This window comes from Felis catus, chromosome D1 (genome assembly GCF_018350175.1).
Source record: "Felis catus isolate Fca126 chromosome D1, F.catus_Fca126_mat1.0, whole genome shotgun sequence".
Taxonomy (NCBI): domain Eukaryota; kingdom Metazoa; phylum Chordata; class Mammalia; order Carnivora; family Felidae; genus Felis; species Felis catus.
The window spans coordinates 109217304-109241403 of record NC_058377.1 but is presented as its reverse complement, the minus strand read 5'-3'; the positions used below and the strand labels follow the sequence as shown (position 1 = coordinate 109241403).

The 24100-nt window shown below is 51.1% G+C and overlaps 2 protein-coding genes across 8 annotated transcripts in view; both read right to left on the bottom strand.

Moving 5' to 3' along the window:
• Positions 1-11293, bottom strand: part of DPP3 (dipeptidyl peptidase 3) — a 38644-nt gene extending 27351 nt beyond the window's left edge. Inside the window, exons 1-2 of one of the 6 annotated variants that reach the window (XM_011287031.4) lie at positions 8088-11293; positions 6709-6986 (exon numbers count right to left, since the gene is read on the bottom strand). In XM_011287031.4, coding sequence (XP_011285333.2) covers positions 6709-6986; positions 8088-8139 — 330 coding nt within the window. In that variant the 5' untranslated portion in view covers positions 8140-11293. Of the gene's footprint in view, positions 1-6708; positions 6987-7761; positions 7878-8087 lie in introns of those variants that run through there. The other 5 variants (XM_011287033.4, XM_011287034.3, XM_011287036.4 and 2 more) reach the window with 5 other exon arrangements.
• A 343-nt stretch (positions 11294-11636) lies between these two features.
• Positions 11637-20729, bottom strand: PELI3 (pellino E3 ubiquitin protein ligase family member 3). Of its 2 annotated transcripts, XM_023240084.2 has the most exons (8): positions 20576-20729; positions 19253-19405; positions 18650-18721; positions 16125-16254; positions 15388-15489; positions 14391-14585; positions 13883-14071; positions 11637-12610 (listed from the first exon to the last, which is right to left on the bottom strand). In XM_023240084.2, exons 2-8 carry the CDS (start codon positions 19402-19404, stop codon positions 12041-12043), a joined length of 1410 nt encoding a protein of 469 aa, XP_023095852.1. In that variant the 5' UTR covers position 19405; positions 20576-20729; the 3' UTR covers positions 11637-12040. The 2 variants fall into 2 exon arrangements, with proteins under 2 accessions (XP_023095852.1, XP_023095853.1); XM_023240085.2 differs by lacking the exon at positions 18650-18721.
• Positions 20730-24100: the final 3371 nt, after the last annotated feature.

Sequence of the window (24100 nt, the reverse complement as noted above, 5' to 3'; positions counted from 1 at the left end):
AGTAAGTCTTGAAGTTGAGTGGTACTGGTCCTCTAACTTTGTTCTTTTTCACTACTGTGTTGGCTATTCTGGGTCTTTACCCTCTTTCCTCAGTATTGTGTTGAAAATAAAATCACTTGCTGGGATTTTTATTTGGGTTGCACTGAATCTATAAAGTTGGGAAGAACTGACATCTTTTTATTTTTATGTTTATTTATTTTGGGAAAGAGACAGAGGGAGCACATGAGTTGGGGAGGGGCAGAGAAAGAGGGAGAGAGAAAATCCCAAGCAGGCTCTGCTCTGTCAGTGCAGAGCCTGACTCAGGGCTCGATCTCACGAACCATGAGATCATGACCTGAGCTGAAATCAAGAGTTGGACGCTTAACTGACTGAGCCACCCAGGTGCATCAACTGGTGTCTTGACAATGCTGAATCTTCCTGTTCATGAACATGGAACATCTCTCCATTTATTTAGTTCTTTGATATCTTTCATCAGGTTTGTAGTTTTCCACCTATAGGCCTTGTACATTGTTGTATTTTTAACTTATGTATTTCACTTTCTTGTGTGCTACTGTAAATAGTATTATGTTTTTAAGGTCAAATTTTGTTCATTGCTGCTGTATTGAAAGCAATAGACTTTTGTATATTAACTTTATATCCTGTAACATTGCTTTAATTGCTTATGAGTTCTAGGAGGTGTTTTTTGTCAATTATTTTGGATTATGTAGATGATCACGTTTTCTGTGAACAAAGACAGTTTTGTGTCTTCCGTCTCAATCTGTATACTTTTTATTTCCTGTTCTTGTCTTATTGCATTAGCTAGGACTTCTGGAACAATGTTGAAAAGCAGTGGTGAGGGGACTTCCATGCCTTGTTCCTGATCTTCGTGAGAAAACTCGAGTTTTTCACCCTTAAATATGATGTTAGCTGTAGGGTTTTTGTAGATAGGCTTTAACTTTATCAAGATGAGGAGGCCCTTCTCTATTCCTAGTTTACTTAGTTTTTATGATGAATCGTGCCAGATTTTGTCAAATGCTTTTTCTGCATCTATTGATACGGTTGTGTGGTTTTCTTCTTCAGCTTGTTGATGTGATGCATTATTTACTTTCAAATACTGAGCCAGATTTGCACTCCCAGGATAAATCCTACTTGGTCATGGTATATAATTTTTTATACATTGTTGGATTTGATTTGCTAATATTTTGTTGAGGATTTTTGCATCTATGTAAATGAGAGACATTTGTGTGTAGTTTTCTTTTAATGTCTTTGGTTTGGGTATTAGGATGATGTTGGCTTCATAGAATTAATTAGGAAGGATTCCCTGTCTCTCTCTCTTTTGAAAGAGATTATAGGGAACTGGTATAATGTTATCCCTAAATGTTTGGTGTAATTCACCAGTGAACCCATGTCAACCTGGTATTTTCTGTTTGGAAAGGTTATTAATTATTGATTGAATTTCTCTAATGTCCATGGGATCTATAGTGATGTCCCATCTTTCATTTCTGATATTAATAGTTTATGACTTCTCTCTTTTTCCCTTAGACTGGCTAGAGACTTTTTACTCATTATGGTCTGAATGTTGGTGTCTCCCATCCAATTCATACGTTGAACTCTAACCCCCAAAGTGATGGGATTAGAATATGGGGCCTTTGGGAGGCAGTTAGGTCATGAAGACAAGAGCCCTCACCATTGGGATTAGTGCCCTTATAAGAGACACCAGAAAGCTAGTTCACCCATTCCACCATGATAGGACACAGTGGGAAGTCAGTATTGTGCAAACTTGAAGAGGGTTTTCACCAGAACTTGACTGTGCTGGTGCCCTGAATTTGGACATTCAGCCTCCAGAACTTTGAGAAATAAACTTGTTTATAAGCCACTCAGTGGTATTTTGTTATAGCAGTCCAAATAGACTAAAATATGTTTTGCTGATCTTTTCAAAGAACTACCTTGTGGTTTCATTAATTTTCTCTACTAATTTTCTGTTTTCAATTTTATTGATTTCTGCTACAAAGTCAGACACTTAACCAACTAAGCCATCCAGGAGCCCCCTATTTATTTTTAATAAAGTTTTAAAAATTTTATTTGAGAGAGCACACAAGCCGGGAAGAGGTGCAGAAGGAGAGAGAGAACCTCTCCACACTGAGTGTGGAGCCTGACACAGGGCTCGATCTCACAACCCTGGGATCAAGACTTGAGCCAAAATCAAGAATTGGACTCTCAGCTGACTGAGAGGGCACCCAGGTGGCCCTAGATCTGTCTATTTCTGATGCAAGAGTATTAAAGTATCCAACTATATACTGGATTCATCTAATTCTCCTCGCACTTCTATCAGTTTTTGTCTCAAGTATTTTGATGCTCTGTTAGACACATACACATTAAAGACCATTGTCTTCTTGTAGAAATGACTCTTTTATCATCATGCAATGCCCTCTTTATCCCTGGTAACTCTTCAGACTCTGAAGTTCACAACATTAATATTGCTACTCCCACTTTCTTTTTTTTTTTTTTTTTAATTTTTTTTTCAACGTTTTTTATTTATTTTTTTTTGGGACAGAGAGAAACAGAGCATGAACGGGGGAGGGGCAGAGAGAGAGGGAGACACAGAATCGGAAACAGGCTCCAGGCTCCAAGCCATCAGCCCAGAGCCTGACGCGGGGCTCGAACTCACGGACCGCGAGATCGTGACCTGGCTGAAGTCGGACGCTTAACCGACTGCGCCACCCAGGGCCCCTTACTCCCACTTTCTTTTGATTAATGTTGGTATGGTATATCTTTCTCCATCCATTTACTTTTAATTTATATGTATCTTTAGATTTAAGTGTGTTCTTGTAGACAACATATATTTGGGCCTTGTTTTTTGATCCATTCTGACAATCTCTGTCTTTTAATTGGTACAATTAGACCATTGACATTCAAAGTGATTATTGATACGGTTGGACTAATATCTACCATATTTGTTACTGTTTTCGATATGTTGTCCTTGTTTATTCCTATTTTTGTCTTCCATTATTTTTCTGCCTTTTTAGTAGTAACTGAGACTTTTCACATGAGTCTATTTTCTCTCTCTTCTTAGCTCATTAGTTATACCTTTTCACTTTTTAGTGACTGCCCGAGATTTTGCAATATACATTTATAACTAATCCAAGTCCACTTTCATAGAACACTATACTGCTTCATGGATAGTGAGTACCCTATGATAACAAAATAATTTTAATTCCTGTCTCCTTTCCCATGTATCATTGCTGTCCTTTATTGTACCTACATACAAGGATACAGAAATATATGCATGTATAACTATGCATAAGAATAAGATAAACATAAGCACATATAATTGAATACACTGTTGCTATCATTATTTTGAACAAATGGCTATCTCTTAGATCAATTAAGAATCAACAAAAATAGAGGCAGCTATCAGTCAGAAGAGCATGTAACTCTTGATCTCGGAACTGTGAGTTCAAGCCCTACGTTGGGTGTAGAGAATATTTAAAATAAATATTTTTTTAAAAATTTTAAGTGTTTTATTTTACCTTCACTTACTCCTTCAATGCACTCGCTTTCTTAATGCAGATTTGAGTTTTGGACCTGTATCTCTTTTCTTTTCCCTGAAGAACTTTTGACATCTCTTGCAAAGCAGGTCTACTGGCAATACATTACCTCAATTTGTGTTTGAGAAAGTCTGTTTCTCCTTCACTTTTTTTTTGAAGTTTATTTATTTATTTTGAGAAAGAGAGAGAGAGAGAGAGAGAGAGAGAGAGAGAGAGGCACAAGAGGAGGAGGAGCAGAAAGAGAAGGAGAGAGAGAATCCCAAGCATGTTCTGTGCTGTCAGCACACGGAACCCGACGTGGGGCCCGATCTCATGAACTACGAGATCATGCCCTGGGCCAAAATCAAGAGTCGGACATTCAACCGACTGAGCCACCCAGGCGCCCCTTCTTTCATTACTGAAGGATAATTTCACAAGGTACAGAATCCTAGGTTGGTGGCTTTTTCTCTCCACACTTCAAATAATCCAATCCACTTTCTTCTTGTCCGTGTGGTTTCTGAGAAATTGGATGCAATTCTTATCTTTGTTCCTCTAAAGCTAAGATCTACTTTTCCTCCAGCTTCTTCCAGGACTTTTTCTTTGATTTTCTGTACTTTGAAAATATGCCTAAGTGTAGTTTTTTATGACATTTAATATTCTGCTTAGTGTTCACTGAGCTTTGTGGATCTGTGGTTTAGTATCTGACATTAAGGTGAGGAAATTCTTGGTCATAATTGTTTCAGATATTTCTTCTGTTTCTTTCTTCCTCTTCTGGTATTCCCATTACATATACGGTTCCTACAGTTGCTCTACGGTTCTCAGATACTCTGTGCTGCTTTTTCAGTCTTTTTTTTCTCTTTGCTTGTCAGTTTTGAAGGTTTCTATTGCGATATACTCAAGCTCAGCGAGTCCTTCCTCAGCTGGGTCAAGTCTACTAATAAGGCCAGCAAAGGCATTCTTCATTTCTGTGTTTTTAAACTTCTAGCACTTTTGGTTCTTTCTTAGGATTTCCATCTCTCTGCCCATCTGTTTTTGCATGTGGTCTCCTTTATCCATTAGGGCCCTTAGCCCTAATCATAGGGCTATTAATCATAGCTGTTTCAATTCCTTATCAGTCCACCATACCTGCTATATCTGAATCTGGTTCTGATGCTTTCTCTGTCTCTCCACACCGCGTTCTTTGCTTTTTTATTATGTTCTGTTATTTTTTCTTGATAGCCAGACACGATGTACTGCATAAAAAGAACTGCTGTAAATAGGTCTTTCATAACGTGATAGCCAGGTGTGGGAGTCCCAGAAGTATTCTACAGTCCCATGATTAGGTCTCATTAGTCTGTCAGTGAGCCTTTACCTCTGGACTGTGAACTCCACATGGGCTTCTCGGTCCTGTGTCCCCCACCCACCCTTAGGTGGGACAGGATGACTTAGAACTGTCTGGAGTGGGATATTTTCCTCTGCCCAGGTCAGCTGGTTCTGATAAAGCCCTAGAAGGTTAGGTTCTGGTGAAATAGTTTCTCCTGAGAGCAAACTGTTAAGAACAGAATGTTCTGGCGTTTTTCAAAAGCAGTTCCCTTTCCCTTACCCCTGTCAGAAGCACAAGGGGCTTTTTCTCTGAAACTCATTGTGAGGACCCGGTCAAGATCCTGGAGGTAAAACTCCCAAATGTGTGGGGGCCTCTCCTGTGACTGGGTTCCCCTGGAGTTTTTTTTTTTTTTTTTTTTTTCAACGTTTATTTATTTTTGGGACAGAGAGAGACAGAGCATGAACAGGGGAGGGGCAGAGAGAGAGGGAGACACAGAATCGGAAACAGGCTCCAGGCTCCGAGCCATCAGCCCAGAGCCTGACGTGGGGCTCAAACTCACGGACCGCGAGATCGTGACCTGGCTGAAGTCGGACGCTTAACCGACTGCGCCACCCAGGCGCCCCTCCCCTGGAGTTTTTAACTCTCAGAGCTGTCCACACTGGAGCCTCCAGCAATTTTTCAGTTACAGTTTAGGTTTTCCCACCCTAGTGCTGGTTGTGGGGAAGGCTTCTGCTCATGAATTTCTGCTGTTAAGTTGTGATCCTCTGTACCCACCCATCTGTCTCTCCAATTTGGGAGCGGCAGCCCTGTGGCCTCATTTCTTTTAAGGACGTAAGAAAAGCTGTCGATTTTCTGGTTTGTCCTGCCTTTTACTTGTTAGGACAGATCGGTGACTTTTAAGTTCCTCGCATGCTGGACTGGAAACTGGAAGTCATGAATCTCATTTTCACCGAAGCCAGTTTGAGGTGGGTTTCTGCTCTTTGCAAACAAAAATATCCCACTGGAAACAGTAGCACATGCAGCAATGTTCTATTTCCAAGCACTTGTCTCGCTGTTAACTCTTTTCATGAATAAATCAAGGCCTAGAGATGGGATGCTGATTACTAAAAGTTAAAACAAGGTAGAAGAAACAGCCTGGGCCTCAGCTCAGAGAGAAGCAATCCAATCCCTTTATTTTACATATAGAAAAACAGGCCACATTCTCATACATCCTGGGTGAAACCTTTGTAGAAGATGATTTAACAACATCAATCAATTATAAACGTACAGAGCCTTTGACCCAGCAATGCGACTTCTAGAAATAGATCCTACTCACACATGGCATGATCTCATTTATGTAAAGGACAAAATGAGGAACGGATACACATGTGCATGTACACATGTAGGTATGCAATACACAGACAGAGGAATTAAAAGGCTGCACACCGCACCATCCAATGAGTGATCTTTGTATTTTGTGTCCTTCTGCATTGCAACAATGCACTACAAATGTATTCACATATTATTTGGCCAACAGACCCACGAACAAACAAAAACCAGAGGACAGGCAGGAACGCACAACATGGTGGAGGAAGAGCTGGTCCAGAACTCAGACCTCCCGATTCCTACCCTGGACTCATTCCTCTACTGCCTCTGAATCTCCACAGCTGTTGCCTTTACTCACAGCCCCTGTTAAATCACAGCAGCCACTATTTATCTTGGAGTCAGGTCACTGCAGCCCTAGAAGGTACAGACTACCCTCATGCATGTTTTACAGGTAAGACTGAGACTCTAGGAGAGGAGGTTCCTGTATATGCAACCTTTGGTCTAATCTAAAGAGAAAGACCTTTGTACCCCTGCTTGCGGTCCCTCATACCCAGAAGCCCCTCAGGAAATGCAGGATGACCTAAAAGAACTGACCTGATACTCCTCCTCGGTAAGGCCCTCAGCCAGGGCATGCTGGCGCAGCTGGTCTGGGTCCTGGGCACGGAAGAGGCGGCTGAGCAGGGCATAGATGTAGGGGGCCTCAGGGGAGGTCTGCAGCAGCACAGCCAGGCCTCCGTACCAGGCGGCCCGTGACAGATGGTGGGCATACAGGCGCTCTGTGGGTGACAGCAGGCGGAAGGCCTCGCGGCAGTCCAGGCTAGACACACCGATGTCATTGGGCAGGATGTACTGGGCGTCCGCCATGGGCCCTGCTGAGAACCATCACCATCATCACAGCCATCATTTACCACACACCTAGCTCTGCACTCTCATGGTCTCATTTAATCCTCCCCCAAACCCATTCACCAGATATGTTGACTGAGGCTCAGAGGTTAGGTGACTCACCCAAGGATATTACAAAATACATTGGTGGGTCACATTTGGCCTGGGGCCCCTAAACCTTAAAGAATGAATTCAACTACCAGTATTACAGATGGGGAAACTGAGGCCCAGAGAGGCTAGGAGCTTTGCCTAATAACACAAGTAATAACACAAGGGAGAGATCAGAAGCAGAGACCTGCATCTCTAGACTCCCAGCGGGGGTGGGGGAGGGGGCACTCAGCCTCCCCTCCTCCTTCTCTGACTTCCTAAACTCCTCTTCAGAATTCTCCTGAATTGTGAATTCAGAATTCTTCAATTCCACCCACCACTGTGTTCAAAAGGACAGAGTTCCATGCTATCAGCTGGAAGCCCCAGGTTCCAAACTTGGTTCAGCTCTAGACTTCTAAAATCAAGTCAGTTTTCACTTTTCCGTGCCTCCGTTTTCACCTCTGTAAAATGGGGGTGATAATAACGCCAACCTCACCAGGACAGTGTGCAATCTGTCTCACTCTCATCCTTCTAACTGCCTTTTCCTTGGCCCTCCATCCTCCTACCCTCTCCCCCGTGCTCGGCCAGGGGAGCCTCAGAGCCGCAGAAGTTCGGAGCTGGAAGAAAACTCATTTTACAGACAGAGAGACTGAGGCTTAGAGAGGCCACGAAACTTACCGAATTCTCACAGCCCCGTTGGGACCCGGGACCTCCCAACCCAGTGCATTTTCCACACCGCCCCCCCCCCCCCTTACCAGGAATGAGTGTCCAGCCTCCCCCACCACTCCGGATGCTCCGCCCCAATAGCACTAACCCCACCTCCCGCCCCCGCCCCGGGTTAACTCTTTGCTGCCCGGAGGGTTCCTTGGCATAGGGGCCACAATGAATGTGGAAGGGGTACTGGATGGAAGGCAGAAAAAGAATGATCTTGCGTTCGGTCCAGACTCGCCCTGTCCCCCGAGGATGACGCACCGTGACCCCAAAACCCGGGCGCCGCGCCTCACCTGCAGCAGCTGCTCGGATCGCAAACTCACTTCCTGCTTCCGGCTCCCCCATTCATTGGGGCTCCGCGAACTCCGCCCCCCGCGGCCAATTGTCGGGCCTCGGGGCCCGGATGGGCGTCAGCTCCAGCCAATAGGCGCGCCTCGGCGCAGTCCGCCGGCCCGCCTCTCCCCGCCCCCGGGCCCTACAGGGTCGCACGGGGATGGCCCCTGCGGCCTTGGCCTTTGTCAGCGAGGGTGCTCTCGCGGGCCACTGGAACCTGAGTGGCTGGCCTGGCCGCGGCGTGGTCCCGGCAGACTGGGCTGACCAGGTCCCTCCGAGTCCGGACGGGGCGGCATGGGTGTCTGTACGGAGCACAGGGACTCCCCGTCAGAGTCCCAACCCGACTCTGCTTTGGGTCCCCCACCTCAGTTTTGCAGGTGGAAACCTGCACAATGGAAGTCATGTGGCTCCTTCTTCCTCACAGGATTCGAGGGTCAGGCCGTGGAGATACTTAGGAGACTGCGACCCTACAGGGCGAGCTGCTGGGCTTAGGCTGAGGTGATCACACCCTCGCGGAGACACGGAGAAATGCCCTCAAGTGCATCACTGCCCTGCCGTTGACTCGCCAGGGTGTTGGGATGCAGCTGCTAAACATCTCTGAGCCTTTGTTTCCTCGGCACAAAGGGGCGAGAGGCCTAGCAGTCTGTTGGTGCTTGGCCGATAACTCGATGGATCGGAAAGCTGCCTGTGACCCCAAAAGGCAGAGCTGGGCCTGAGACTTTTGCACGTCTGGGTGGACTCACAAGAGGATATCCTGGGTGGAGCATGGCATGTAGAAGTGCTGGCACCAGGCCTGGGCCGAGTGGGGAGCACTGTGAAGGTCCTGGGTCAGTGTGGGAGGAGCCAGGCCATCTGAGGTCGAATCCAGCCTCCATTGCCTACTGGCTGTGTGGACTTGGGTGGGACACTTCATCTCTCGGAGTCTTTGGCTCCCTCGGCCAGTAAACCCGGGCTGGGCTAACACTTGTCTCCACTCCAGGGAGCGAAGTGATGAGTGGACAGTCTGCCCCCTAGTGTTGTGCCCAGAGGAACTGGGGAAAGGGAATACCTGAAATCCACATACTCTCCTCGCCATACCTTTGCCACACCTGTGTCTAGGCCCCCGGCAGCATCTGCCCAGCATTGACGCCGGTTTCTCATTTACGAAAGTGCCCAAGGCCCTGCTTGACACAACAGTGCTACTTACTGTTGGCTCTGATGATGATTATCATTACAAGGAGCTCAATAAATTGATCTATGTCCTTAGGAAAGTCACCCTCTTCTTCCCTGTGCTTCAGTTTTGTCTTTAAAATGGGTACACTTCCTTGATATGAGTGAATTTGAAATGTGCACCAGTAAAGGAGGTAGTGTTCTCCAGCCACCAGTGGGCAGCTCAGGCTAGCAAAAGATTCCAGCCCACCTGGGACCCTTAACCAAACTATGTTTTTATGATCGCGGTTAATTTGAGCACACGAGGTCCTGTGTTAGCAGCTTGACATGGAGGATATTCCATTCTTGCAAAAACCCTGGTAGGATATCATTTTACCCATTGCAGGAGATGGGGAAACTGAGGCTAATAGGTTCATTGACTTCCCTAAGGCCACCCAGCCTATCCTCAGGTGTCCCCGAACAGGAGTCTAGCCTTCCTGACACCTTCCACCACACTGTCCCCTCCACTTGCCCCAACACACACACACACACACACACACACACACACACACACACACACACACACAATCATATGGAGCAGTCCACTCACTGGAGTCATGACCATCCCCAGCCTTGGTTCTTCCCCATGGAAATGCAGGAGGGGTATGTGAGGAAGTAACATTAAGTACCTACTGTGTTACAGGTGCTCTCTATACAGTCACAACCATCTGGTGATGTAGTAACTGCTATTCCATTTAACAGGTGACTGAGGCTCCAAGAGCTGGGAAGGGGCAAAGCTGGGCCAAATTCAGGGCTGTATTACCCCCCACCACTACCTCTGAGTTCTCCCTGGGATGGTTCCATGCTCTTTGCTTGTCTCTTCTCCCAGAGACTAAAGTTCTCTGCTGGAATGGGACTGGAACATTCCCCTGACTGGTTCCCAACAGGGTCAGAAGAAAGAACAACTGGGAAGAGCCGGATTCCTAGTGGTGTGTGTGTGTGTGTGTCACAGTACTCCCACATCCACCTGAGCATCCCATCTGGGCTCCCCCACTGTGGCAGTGTGATGCACTGAAGCTCATCACATCCCCTTTTCACCACCCACCGGTGCCCTCTGTCCTCTCAAGAGCCCTACGTCTGATCTCTGTGGCCCCCACCAGCTGTGTGGCCCGGGGCAGATCCCTCCCCTTGGAATCTGTACTCCCTAAGGCTCTAACAGCTGTCTTCAACTGGGGATGATGCCCGGGTCAGGCCTGTACTTAGAGCCTCTTTTTCAGGTTTTTGGATCTCCAGAACTTCCACCTACCTGTCTCCCGAGGTTGCTGCCCCCAGGAATGGTCTGGAAGCAACCCCAGCAGCACACCGAGGCTGCCTTGGCTCTCAGGAAGAAGTGACACTTAGGATGAGTGGGGGTCCAGTTTAGACTTGGTCTTCGTGGCAACCAAGGGCCACCAGGCCCCAGCCCAACATCCACACCCCTCATTCCTCATCCCTCCAGACCTGGCTCCTCTGTCACCAAGCATTTTTCCTGCCACACCTTTGCAATGCTGTTCCAGTTACCTGAGCTGCCCTCCCAACTTCTCCCACCCCTGTTCAAGGAAAGCAGCACAGTGTGATGGAGAGGAGGGTGGGCTAAGGCCAGGATTTGAATCTTTTCTAGCTGTATGACTTGGCGCATGTGCCTTAATCTCAGAATCTTAGATAGAAATGGTAACACCTTCCTCCCTGGGTTGCTATGAGGATCAAATAGCAAAACCTCCTAGTTAGTGCTCCATTAACAAAGTTATTAGCAGCAGCAGCACAGCAAGGGGCATGGTGGGCACTTGGCAATACCAGCCCTTCTGTCAGCCAGCGCACTGTGAGAGTCCCCTCTCTTCCCCCTGGTCCTGACTGTCCACAAATGAGGTCCCAAAGCCTCCATCCGGCATCTTCCCCATCAGCACAGCCCCAACCTCTTGCTCCGGCCTCCTTTCTGCCCCCTGTTGCCACTGCCCCAGACACTCAACCGCTCGCTCAGTTCTCTGCTTCCTCCTACCTGAGCCTGTGCTCAGCCTCCCTCCTGCCCACAGCACACTCCCCTTCCTGTGGGGAGTTCCCACCCGAGCCCCCCTCACCCTCCCGCCTTCTAGTGAGACCTGCTCCACAGCCTCTGATCCTGGCACACAGGAAACTGTGCTGTCATTCAGTAATTTGGTCTGTCGTCCACTAGACTGTGAATTCCACCGGGCAGCGAACCAAGTCTGATTGTGTCTGTCCCCAGAGCCCACTTGGCATAGTGGTCCAGCCCACGGTGGGTATCAGCAGATGCCAGTCCCAGCCTGCTGCCCACCCATCACTCACGCAGGGGCTGGCGGCACTGCACTCATGCTGGACACGCGGGATTTGCGAGGGCAGCTGAGCAGCAAGGTTTATAGAGGAACCCAGGGCAGCAGCAGGGTGAGTATATCTGGAGCTGGGTCGGCAGGCTCGGGGCACAGCCAGCCTAAGCTGGGGGTCAGGGGCCCACGGCCCCTTCACTCCCCCAGGGACACAGTGTAGGCGGCATGATGTAGGACACCCCAGGAAAGCCCGGGACAGAGCTGGTGCTGAGGGCCCCATCATTATGACTGGGGTAGGGGTTTGGGGGACCAGAGATAAGAGGGAGGAGCACAGCCCATCCAACACGTCCATCCGGTGTGGCTATGTGCCGGCAGGTAGAGTCCCACATGCAGAGCTCCCTCTGGGCTGCAGAAGGTGGGGGACCTAGGTGGGCAGGTGGGCACGGCATCCAGGGCCCCGGGAGAGCCTAGTCCAGTGGCCCCTGGAAAATGAGGCGGACGCAGCCATGCTCGCCGGTGAGCCAGGCCCCACAAAAGGGGCAGGCAGCATGGAAAGCATGGGTGCCATGGGGCAGTGGTGTCTGGGCCCAGTAGCGGGCAGTCTTCTCAGAGCAGACATGGCCGCAGGGTGCAAAGGCATGGCTGGGTGGTCCAGGGTCCAGACAGAGGCCGGCCTCCTGGCCGAGCCATAGGGGGACATAGGGTCCCACGAGGCGACAGAGAGGACACTCGCGCTCCTGGGGGCCCCGCTCTCTCCTGCAGCCCCAGCCGTGGTAGCCGTGGACGTGGCCACAACGGACGTAGACCCAGGGCTGCTGCTTGTCGGGTGCTGTGCGGCCACGGGCCGGACTGGGGAAGGCCAGGGTGCTGAGGCCCACGGGGCACTGGGGCCGTGCTGCGTTCGCCTCCTGCCGCTGGGCCTCCAGCTGCTTCAGCGTGGGTGCCCTCAGCAGCCCTGCTGGCGTGCGCCATAGCAGCGTGGCCCCACACAGGTCAATGAGGGAGCCGTCCTGCAGCACATTAGACTCGTTTTCCACCTGCCAGAGACAGCAGAAGGGCCTTACTGCTCAAGAGGCCCCCGAACTCCTGGCCATTGGGCAGCCGTCACCCCAGCCAAGCCACCTATCCATCCCACTGAACCTCCCTGGAGAGAACACCCTGGGCCAGTGGGGTGGGCTGGGGCAGAGGAGCCAGGAGGCCTGAGAACCCATGTGGGAGAGCAAGTCAGTGCTCCCAGGCATGCACTGTCCCTCACAGTGTGACAGGGGCCTCGGTCACTTTATCTGTCAAATCAGGAGAGCTTGACCAAAACAAGGTTGTTCCCAGGGTCTCCCCTAAGGGCAGAAGTGGGAAAACCCTTCTATCTGAGAAACACTGGGGGGCTTAGCCCAAGGCAGCTGTCCCAGTGGCTGTGGTTAAAAGCAATGATTCTAGAACTAGCGTGCCTGGGTGTGATTCCTGGCTTCACTGTTTACTAACTTTGCATCCCCGGTCAAGTAACTCAACCTCTCTGTGTCTTAATTTCCTTATCCTCGAGATGGAGTCTGCATCCCATTATCTCAAGTGGTTCCCATGAATCAATCAACGTAAACATCTGGAACAGTGCCTGGAACACAGTAGGTACTCAACAAGTGTGTGCCAGTGAAATATTCACACGCACCGATTTTAAAGATAATGTTTCTCCAAATCTCCCCGTAGAATCGGTGCTCTGGAAAGAGAAGCCATGCTCTTCCCTGAGACTGTGCATCTGTTTGCCGGGTGTGCTTGAGCCCTGGAAGAGCTCGGAGAGGCCCATTTAAGGAGCTTAGCCACGTGACCCTGCCTCTCTCTAGGACTCTGTCCCAGCTCCTAATGTTAGTTCTCTGATCTGTGCCACGTGGAGCATTCACTGTCACCTCCGTGAGAACTACTCCAAGGGCCCTTTCCCGCTAGTAGAGGATAATAAAGCTAAATCCATCCGAACGTGAGAGACACGTTGCAAACTGCCAACACTTTCGGCTATAAACTGCTCACACATGGGCCAAGTGTCATCCTCACAGGAGGCTGGGATGTTTTAAGCTGTCGGCATCCCTAAGGCCACTTTCTACCGCACAGCTCATTTATGTGTGCTCTATCGCGCCTCACCCCATAGACCTCCAGCAGTATGTGAGCTACATTTTGGAGCCACTGGTCTGGTCCTCTCTGTGGGGCAAGTGGGGCATGACCCCCAAATGGAACCTGTTGGAGCTCCCTTGTGTAGGAGGGCTGGAGATCAGGGGGAAGGGCCTGGGAAGGAGTCGGGGGCGGGGAGGATGGAGCAGGCCACCTACCAGCTTCCCTCGCTGCTGTGCCGAGCGGCTGTCCCTCAGAGTGTACACATTCCCACAGACTGATATCTCCCTCCAGACACCCGGGGCCGAGTCCTCAGAGAAGCCGCCTGCTGGGTGCATCACCAGGACCCCATTGGTGGTTAAGCCGTCCATCAGGCCGTCGGGGGTCCGCCACTTGGCTGCCCGCTCCTGGGACCACATGTGGGATCAGATCATATCCCCGAGTGGCCCCCAGCAGGCCGCGATCCCGGGATGCTGCCCCAATACCCTCGCAGTCAGAGGGAGCCCAGAGAGGACTGGAATGGGTGCTGCATGGCCGGGGGCATCACCTGAAGTCCTGGAGTCTCACTGTGTTCATGTTTCAAGTGACATTGCCACTGCCAGCATAGGTCACGGTTATGATGACTGCCCACTGGTCCATCACCCCAGGACACTGACCCTCCCCACCCTACCCCTCGGCTCACTCTCAGATAAAGTGCCGGTCCCTGCCTGGGGGGGGCTCACTCACTCCAAGGAAGATGTTGCTGGAGGCATCAAAGCCAGCAGCATAGATGCGGGCAGTATAGGGCGGCCGGCGGTCACAGAGGATGCGGCAGGCATAGCGGGAGATGGTGCTCTGGGCAGAGGGGCCCTCGGCGGCCCCTCCTCCAGGCGATGTGTCCGTTACCACAAAGTCGATCATGTTCTCGGTGGAACGGCCGATCTGTGAGGAAGAGGAGGGCGAGCGCAGGGATACAGTGCACGGCTCAATCCCACAGGCTTCCTACCCCAGGGTTCCGCCTGCGGGGTCACCAAACAACGAGGAGGGGGAAGTACCACCCCGACTCCCTAAGCACTCTGGGCTCTCAGCTGGGGTCTCCAAATCCAATGGCTAGGATCTGGGGCTTCTCTGTCTCCCCCACTCAATAAAAATGAGTTTATTATTTTTTTTAATTGACCAGTGAAAACGTGACACCCACGGTCTGGGAGTGCTCAAACATTAGCAGCACATAGTGAATTTTTTAAATTTACTAGATACCGTGCTAAGCCCTTCATGTGCCATATCTCAGCTAATCTTCCCAATAATTCCATGGGGTGGGTATACTGTGGGCCCCACTGTACAGATGAGGAAACAGAGGCCCAGAGAGTCTAAGCGACGCTTGCCCAAAGTTACCCAGCTAGTAAGTGATGGAGCTGGGATCTGACCCAGGTAGTATGACTGTCGCACAGCACTCTGAACTCTTAAGCTGTATGGCCTCCCGTGGCCTGGGAGTCTGGTCTTGAGTTTTAAATTTTGATACAGCCACTGATTTGCTGTGTGACTCCAGGAAGTCAAAGGCCTCATAGGACATCCTGCTTCCTCATCTGAAGAGTAGTTGATTACACTGAGTCCCCCCCCCCACCCACCCAAAACACCCTCACCACGGCCTTCAGTCCTCCAGGGTCACCCTGGAATGCCTGCAGTGCTGGATGTTGAAGCCCGGTGGCTCCGTGGCCAAGAGGCTTACAGAGGGGCCTGAGCATACCTGGAACATGTCTGTGTCACTGTCATGTGTGTATTCAACTATGACCGAGTGGCTCCGGGACAGTGTGTACGAGATGCTGTGCTGGCCACGGTTACTCAGTGCCTGGTGGGGAGAAAGGAGAAGTCACTTCCCAGGGCATGTGGCCAAGAGAAGTGTGAGCCTCTGAGCCACAAGTTGGAACCCAACGCCCACTGGCCAATCCCAGGGAAGGGGCAGTTCTACCCTCGCAGAGGATGTCCTGTGCAACTGGCACTATACTCAGGTTGCCTTATCTGATCCCTACAGCCACCCCAAGAGGGAGGCCTGGTTATTATTCCCATCTTATGGCTGAGGGAACCGCAGCTCAGGGAGGAGAAGAAACTGGCCCAAAGTCACACAGATGGAAACAAGAGAGCTTGTATCTTAACCCAAATCCTCTGAAGCCAAAGGCTTTCCTTTGCCATTGCTGTGTGACTGTCACATCCCTTCTCTGAGCCTTGGCTGCCTCTAAATGATGCTGATCGTTTCCATTCAATGGCTGGGATCTGGTCATCAAAGAAACAGTCTGCAAACTGTAAAGTGTGGTACGCTGCAGGGGATCTCCTCTCGGTACTACTTCCCTGGTAGCCCCAGAAGACACAGAGGGCTCCCCTGCTCCAGCAGGCCTGTGGGAAGGCAGCACTGGGAAGGCTGAGGACCTGGGATCTGGGCAGGAAGCACAGGACTTTTGTCCAGGTCTACTGGGACAGGCTGCTTGCCTTGGAGACGAGCGGTGTGGAGATGTGGTGCATGACGTCTGGCTTCACTCCGTTGGCATGGGGCCGGCGGCTCAGTGCCAGGCGGCTTCTCCGGCGGCCCTTGTCCCCACTTGCCAGACACCCATTGTAGCTGTGGATGTGGAGGGTTAAAAAGAAGGAATTGAAGGGAGAGAGAGAGAAAAAAAAAAAAAAAGAAAGTGAGCCCCTGAGAGATTTGGAGGAACTGCTAACTTCTGGGCACGTTCTACGGTCGGTAACAAACACTAGAAGCATCTGAAACTAGAAGACCCTCCCTACTATATCAAATCAGTGCCTTTGGGAAGTAGGGTGAGGAGCAGAGTAGCGACAAAAGACTTTTCATTCAATTAACCAGTGCTTCCTGGATGCCTGAGCCATGTGTGGCCAGATGCTGGGCCGTGGGGTGGCATCGGGGGCACACCGCTGGTCAGTTCTGTGTCCTCAGTGGCAGGGAAGCGGGGGTCCTGAGCTTTTCAAGGAACCTGAGTACCAACTGTGCCACAGGCCCAGAGGCAGGAGAAGGGAATTCTGGCCTCAGATCAGGTTTCTAGAAGAGGAAGCTGGGCTTTGAAGAACTAGAAAGGATTCACCTCTATAGCAAACTGTCACTTGTTACACCACAAGTATGACTGGAAACCAGAATGAAAGAAAAAACAGAGGGGCACCTGGGTGGCTCAGTTGGTTAAGCATCTGACTCTTGGTTTCAGCTCAGGTCATGATCTCACTGTTCATGAGTTCGAGCCCTGTGTTGGGCTCTGTGCTGACAGTGCAGAGCCTGCTTGGGATTCTCTCTCTCTCTCTCTCTCTCTCTCTCTCTCTCTTTCTCCTTTTCTCTCTGCCCCTCCCCTGCTCATGCTCTCTGTATATATCTCTCAAAATAAATAAACCAACTTTAAGAAAAGAAGGAAGGAAGGAAGGAAGGAAGGAAGGAAGGAAGGAAGGAAGAAAGAAAGAAAGAAAGAAAGAAAGAAAGAAAGAAAGAAAGAAAGAAAAGACAGACCCACAATGCCACCACCTCCATATACCCATAACATGTCAAATTTCTACCTTCCTTCCAGCTCTTATCCAGAGGGGGTGATTGTGGAAGGCAAAGATGGGGTGAGTCACAGCCTTGGTCACTGCCATGTACTGGAGCCTCCCGTGTTCCCGGTGCTTCACGTTATTAATTACCTAATGGAATCTGTGCAATGTCCTGCCAGGCAAGTACCTTTCTTCCCATTTTACAAATGAGAAAAATTGAGGCTCAGGGAGGTAAAATGACCTGCCTGAGGTCCCAGGCTAGTAAGTGAAAAAGTCAGAGATTTGAACTTGGGTCGTCTGACTCCGGCCTTTCTTGCAGAAGCCCTTCCCGAGGGAAGGCTCACCCCAAGCAAAGGTCATGAGACTGGCAGGGTTTGGTGAGATCAGGGAGTGGTGATTTGGGTGATAAACTGCAGTAGAGGAAGATGAAGCTGCTGGAAGGGCCCTGAACACCAAGCTTAAGAGCCTGGACTTTTTTCTGGAAGACTAGGGAGCCATGGAAGGATTTAGAGCAGGCAGTACTAGGATGAAGAGCTGCCAAATACAGAGAAGGCCCACTTAAATCAGAGTCTTCTCATGAGCTCGTTAAAATACAGATTTCCTGGCTCTACCCATGGAGATTCTGATTCTGTAGGTTTCGGACAGGCCTGTCAATGAGTATTTTCAATGTGCTCTCCGGGTGGCTCTATAACCAGTGTGGGGCTTCACTGCTCTACAGAGAACAAACAGCTGTCAAGAGGGCCTATACCCTTAGGTCTGCACTCTCCCCCCATCAGTGGCCTCACCCTCAACTGGAAAGCCTGCCCTTCCTTTGGGACACCAAGCAGCTGCTCCTATCATGCAAGCATCCCTGAGAGGGGGATCACTTTTGCCCTTGTAAAATCTTCCCACCTATGGGGTGTGGGCCAGTTCAGGACGTGGGCTTGAGGCTCAGGTGGGCCTGGCTTAAATTCTGGCTCTTCCACTTATCACATGACCTCTGTAAAACGGTGCTAATTAGTCAGGACCTACCTCACAGGTTCATTGCGAGAACTAAATGACATCAAGCATTTAAAAAATGTCCGGCACAGAGTGTGACAGACCTACAGCAAGCCCTTGATAAACGTTAACTATGATTATTAGGGGAAAAGCACATGGCGTGTTCATGTATAACAGCCCTTATTATTTCTAAGTAATCAAAATGACAGCATGGCTTCTCAAATATTTTCTTCGGGGCAGATGGCAGAGAGAGAGGCCAAAAGGTGTGGATGGAGGAGGCAGAAGAGGGATCTGTGCCTGGGGGTGGAGTTAAGCGGGTGGTGCAGGGATCCCGGTCAGGCGGAGACCAGGAAGGGATGAAGTTTACCCACAGACCACCAACTCACAAGGCTTCCTCTCTCCTGGCCTCGGTTCTCATCTGTAGCGTGAGGGTCAGCTGTGGCTTAGTGAGTGTGCACTAGACCTGGAGTAAGAAAGCCCTGGGTCCGAATCCCAGCCCTGCCACTTACCAGCTGTGTGCCCTTGGACCAGTCACTTCCCCTCTCTGAGCCTCGGTTTCCTCACCTCCTTCCTCACAGCATCTTTGTGAAGATTGAAATGAAATAATGTCCATGAAAGGGCTTGGCACAAGCCTGCCTCCCAGAACACTTGATATGTGCCAGGCACTGTTCTACGTGCTTTACAGAAATCACCTCATTCATTCCTCCAAAAACCCTCTGAGGTATTATCATCATCCCTATTTGTAAGGTGGGAAAATGGAGGCACAGGGAAGTTAAGCTACTTGCAGAGGCAGGATTTGAACCAAGTATTTTTGCTGGAGAACCAAAGTTCTTCGCCCCAGACTACATATACTAGGTGCTTTATGAAAGGCAGATGGTGCTACTTTATTTCTGATCAGAAACTTAGGTGGGCAGTCGGAGTTTTCTCAGTAATTTATTAAAAATGGGAAGATAAAATAACAGGAATTGAGGTGGGTTTGGTCAACTCTCTCAGTTGGGGAGGTGAGGAGGGACAAACAGCAGAAGGTCATATGTGGGGAGAGCTGGGGCCCTTGATCTGGTTGCCCTGGGGGATGCCTGGTGCCCTGCCCCACCTGGGCCAGGGTCGCTCACCCCAGGACGATGAGTTCGCCATACTTGATGGGCTCCTCGCCTGGCTGCGCATCTTCACCAGGAGAAGAGAGGACACAAGAGCCCTGGTTCCCTGGGTGCCCGAGGTCTGAGGTTCGGGGAGACCCCACTTCAGGGTTTCCTTCTAGCACCATTCTGGGCAGAGTGGGAGAGGAGAAAAAGAATTTTGCAACCTCTCATCCCAACCCCTTCAATGCCAGCTCAGGCCTGCTGCCAGGACCACCTAGGCAAAGGCCAGAGTGACCTTTCACCACCTCTGTTGCTATGGCAACCACTCCACCTCGGTCTCCTTTAAACTGCCCCGGGGTTGCTGGGATACCAGGGAAGGGAAATGGGTGGGATGGAACCAAGAGCAAAGGGCCCCACAATCAGAGGGTCGGGATATCTGGGAGGGCCAGAGGGGTAGACCAACTTGGGGTGGCCAGAGGCTTCTTTTTGGCTAGGATCCCAGAGTCTGGGATGTGCTTGGAAGAGAGACACCTCAAGAGTTAGAGGGCCCTTATTCCTCATCTTAGACTCAGTTCCTGGGTTTGGCTCTTGGCTCCGGGGCCTCAGAGTAACCCTTCCGTTGGGCTCTTGGACTCTATCTATCTTAATCATTTAGTCCCTTGCAGGTCTAGGCCTCTGTCTGTCTGTCTTTTTCCTCAATGACTCTCTGTCCTCCCGGGGCTGTCCTTTTCGCCCGTCTCTCTTCCCACCCTCCTCCTCATGTCATCCTGTCTGGCCACCTTCTCCTCCCCATCCATCTGCCTCAGTCTCCCCATCTTGGCTTCGCCGGGCGGGCGGGCCTCTGGACCCCTCCCGGGTGCGCGCCCCCTCCCTCCCTCAGGTGTCTGTCTGCAGTCCCAGGGCCGCCCGGGTCTCTGGAGGCCTGTGGGGGCGGCGCTCCCCCCTCCGGCTGGGGCTGCAGCAGAGCCAGTCTCCGCAGGAAGCCTGTTTGGAAAACATCCCCGCTCAGGAGGGACTGCACCGGGGCAGGCCCGCGCCCCGAGCCCCGAGCCCCGAGCCCCGCGCCCCGCGCCCGGGGCAGGCACAATGACGGCCCAGCGCATACGCAGATACACACCCGGCGGCCCCTCGCCACAAACACGCGCGCGCACGCACACAGTCCCGCACACCCCGAGCCCCGCGGGCAGTGCCCGGACGGGCGCAGAGCCCACTCGGGACCCGCGAGCGCGCAAACAACCCCCTGCGCCAGCCCTCGGACCCACTCCCCCTGCCACCCTCAGACACGCAAACACGCCCCCCGCGCCCGCCGGGGCCCGCCCGGCGCAGCCCCCGCCCCCTCCGCCCCGGCGGTCTCACCTGGCCGCGCTCCCGGCCCCACTCGGCGCCGCTCCCTCCGCGCCTCGCCCCTGCTCGGCCCCGGGGCCGCTGCGGCGGGATGGGCCCGGCCCGCGGCGGCTCCGCGCTGCCTCGTCACGGGGACACCCGGGGCCGGGGGAGGGGGCGAGCGCGAAGCGCCACACTCCGCCCCTTGTCCCGATGCCCCGCCCCCTTAAAAGCCCCGCCCCACCCGAAACTCCGCCTCTTGCGGCGAAGCTTAGCCCTAGTCAGCAGAGCTCCGCCCCTTCGTGGGAGGCCACGCCCCTCCACAGCCCCGCCCCCAGGCCCTGGGAAGCTCCGCCCACACTCCGTCTCAGGAACTCCCTAGCGCATCTTCACTGGTTCGGGGACTCCCCGGTATCTGTGAGACCCATCCCCCAGTTCAGGCTCCCTCAGACCCCGCCCTCATTTCTGGGGACTTCCGGGTTCTCCTAGAGACACGGGCGCCCCCTCCCCCACCGCAAGCCGGAGCCTTTGTACTGCGCGGGAGGCGCCTTACCCCACCTTGGGCCGGGGACTATCCACCTGCTCCCACACCTCCACGCCCGTCACCCCGAGACCCGTCTTCCCACCTGGGGTAGCTGCAGAATTAGAAGCGGAGGCGGGAAGGAGAGAAGGAAAATACTAGAGAGTCGGAGGAGGGGGTGTGCGTTAGCAGGGAGGCTGAGGGAAAATGCTACAATTGACTAGACTCGAAGACCTTGTCTTTAGCCTCGCTCCTCCACTCTCTCGCTGGGTTGCCTCTAGGCCCCGGGGTGTCCGGGAACACTTCCCTCCTTCCAGCTAGCACGCACATCATACCCAAGAAGCCACAAGGGGGGCTTTGGGTTGGGTGCAGTTCCTTCTGGGCCTGGGCTTGCAAGAGATTTGTCAATCTATGCCAAGTATTATACTCTGTGCTTTGAGCAAGGTAAGCCCTTTAATTTCTAGGAGGCAGGCACGATAATCACCCATTTTACAGATGACAAAACAGTTGTACAAACAGTTGTACTAACTTGGTCGTGGTTATCTTGCTAGAAAGGAGCCAAGAGTAGGTCTCAGCTGTGTGACTCCAAAATCTGGACTCCTAACTTCTATTCTATACCTTGTTGTTATGATGAGAAATGGCAGGATGGGACTCAGGTGCAGAGCAGGAGAGACCCAGAGATGCATCAGATAAGAACCCTACGGCACATTATTTCTCAGTATGTTTGGAACCATAACCAAGAGCTGGGGGAAGACCAGAGGGTAGCCCTTAACCTGAGTCTTTGGTGCATTTATTGAAGAAATCAAGGAAGGCTGTACAGAGGAGGTGGTCTTTGGCCCCAGTCATGAAGGAGATGTGAAAATTTGCCCACACATTCCTGAGAGAGAGCATCCTTCCTGTTCTCCCCTCATCTTGTTGCTTGTGATGCTCCCTGTCTCCTGGACTCCCCCTGGGCCCCACCACATCCACACACCCCACTAACTCCCCCACCTAAAAATAGTCCATGATACCAACTGCTTTGCCAACTGTTTGGGGGCCTTAGCAGCCAGATGAAACATGAAGGCAGCCAGCAGCTCGTCCTTTAGGGACAAAGGCACTCATTAATCAAAGAGAGGCTCCCTGAGAGGCCACCACAGAGGAGGCTGGACTGCTGGGCTGTCAGCAGCAAATCATGCAAATCCTGCACCACAGGAGAGCTCCCTTCCTTGAATGCCTGCAATATGTCCACCTCCATGCCAGGTAGGCAAGCCACTGGGGGACACGAGGACACTGGGACAGTCTCACTCCCCCTTTGCATTCCCAGCTTCCAGCACATTGCCTGCCAGAGCAGGCCCTCAATGAACACATGCTCAATAACCACCAGAATCCCCAGGTCACAGATGGGGAAACTGAAGCTCAGGGGATGGGGGAGAGATACTTGCCCCAGGTCACACAGCCAGACAACTACATAGCTGAGGATTGATCAGAGCCCCAGTGCTACCATCTGACACCAGACTGCAGGGAGGAAGGGCTGAGAGAGATTGCAGAGTACTGCAGGATGCAGAGATTTCTCCTGTGGTTTAGTGTGCTGGCACCGGAGCTGCATGATGAGCATGGCCAGACCACAAGGGGCCTCCCAAAGCCGGGGAGGGCCTGGCCCCAGCATTGTCTAGGTGGGGGAGAGGAAGGGAGAGTTGGGACACCGCCAACAGACACAAGTGCCCAGCTTCCAGCCTTGACTTCTGGCTCTGTCTCAAAAACTCCAGCTTCTCAATCTCTCTAGATCTCATCTTCCTTATTTATAAAATGGGAACAATAATAGCACTTACCTATGGTGGGATAAAAATTTGCAGTACTCTTCTGAAATCAACCCCTCCTTTCTCTTCAATCTACATCTTGACCCTACTGGGGGAAAAAAAGTAACAGAGGAACAAGATACAATCTTTATTTCTTCAATTCTTGGGTTCAGGTGTCTGAAGACAAGGGACTAGCATAAGTAGTTTGGAAGAATATTTGTGTATCTATTTCAGAAAAGATGCTGAAAACAACAACAGCAACGACAAGGAACTCTCTGGACTGAAAGATTTGGAGAGAGGAAGGAAGGGCCTACGATGCTGAGCTCTGCCTTTGAGGCCCTGTTGTAAGTGGGAATGAGGGCCGAGAAAAGATTGAACCCTCAGGTAGATTCAGGGATACAAATCCTATTCCTTCAAAGAATCCAAATTTGATTGGATCAGCTTATGGAGCAATTTAGGTCCCAGGACATTCATTGTTGAAAACAAAAGAGGAAGCGCCTGGGTGGCTCAGTCGGTTAAGAGCCTGACTTTGCTCAAGTCATGATCTCACAGTTCATGGGTTTGAGCCCTGTGTCAGGCTCTGTGCTGACAGCTCGGAACCTGGAGCCTGCTTCAGATTCTGTGTCTCCCTCTCTGTCTGCCCCTCACCCGCTCATGCTCTGTGTGTGTCTCTCTCTCAAAAATAAATAAACAAAAAAATTTACAAAAAATTTTTAAAGAAAACAACAGAGGACTCAGCTGGCATTGAATGGAGCTTAACAGCTGGGTGTAGCCAGGGAAAGAGTCAGTCAAAGAGAGCCTTGCCCAAACCACTGTCATCCCAGGGTGACTGTAGGAATACCCAAGGCTGCACTTCCTGAGGACCAATGACAGAGGCTTTGTATTTAGACTGTGGGGAGAAGGGTAAAGACTTCACTAAAATAATCCAGCCAGTCACTAAACAGACAAATAACAATAACAAGCCCTGGAGGCAGTGGACTAGTACCGAGTTGCTACAACATATTAATTAAAATCTTCAGTTTCCAACAAAAAAATATATAATTAATACAAAGAAACAGGAAAGGATGACCCATAGAGTGGGACAAAAGCAGGCATCAGCATCCAGATGTGGGGAATTCAGCACCTTCACACCCTGCTCCCGGGAATGTAAAATGGTGCAGCTGCTTAGGAACAGTCCAGCAGCACCTCAAGCAGTTAAACATAGAGTTACACATGAGCCAGCAACTTCACTCCTAGGTGTATATCAAGAGAAATGAAATGTTA

Bases quoted from the DNA above. Each gene is read 5' to 3' on its own strand.
- PELI3 (XM_023240084.2), bottom strand. From the start codon at position 19,404: ATGGTGCTAGAAGGAAACCCTGAAGTGGGGTCTCCCCGAACCTCAGAC. The intron at 18,722-19,252 runs GTGAGCGACCCT...ATCTTCACAAAG, and splicing joins GGCGAACTCATCGTCCTGGG to ATGCTGTGAGGAAGGAGGTG. The intron at 14,072-14,390 runs GTGAGTGAGCCC...ATGTGGTCCCAG, and splicing joins CCAGCAACATCTTCCTTGGA to GAGCGGGCAGCCAAGTGGCG.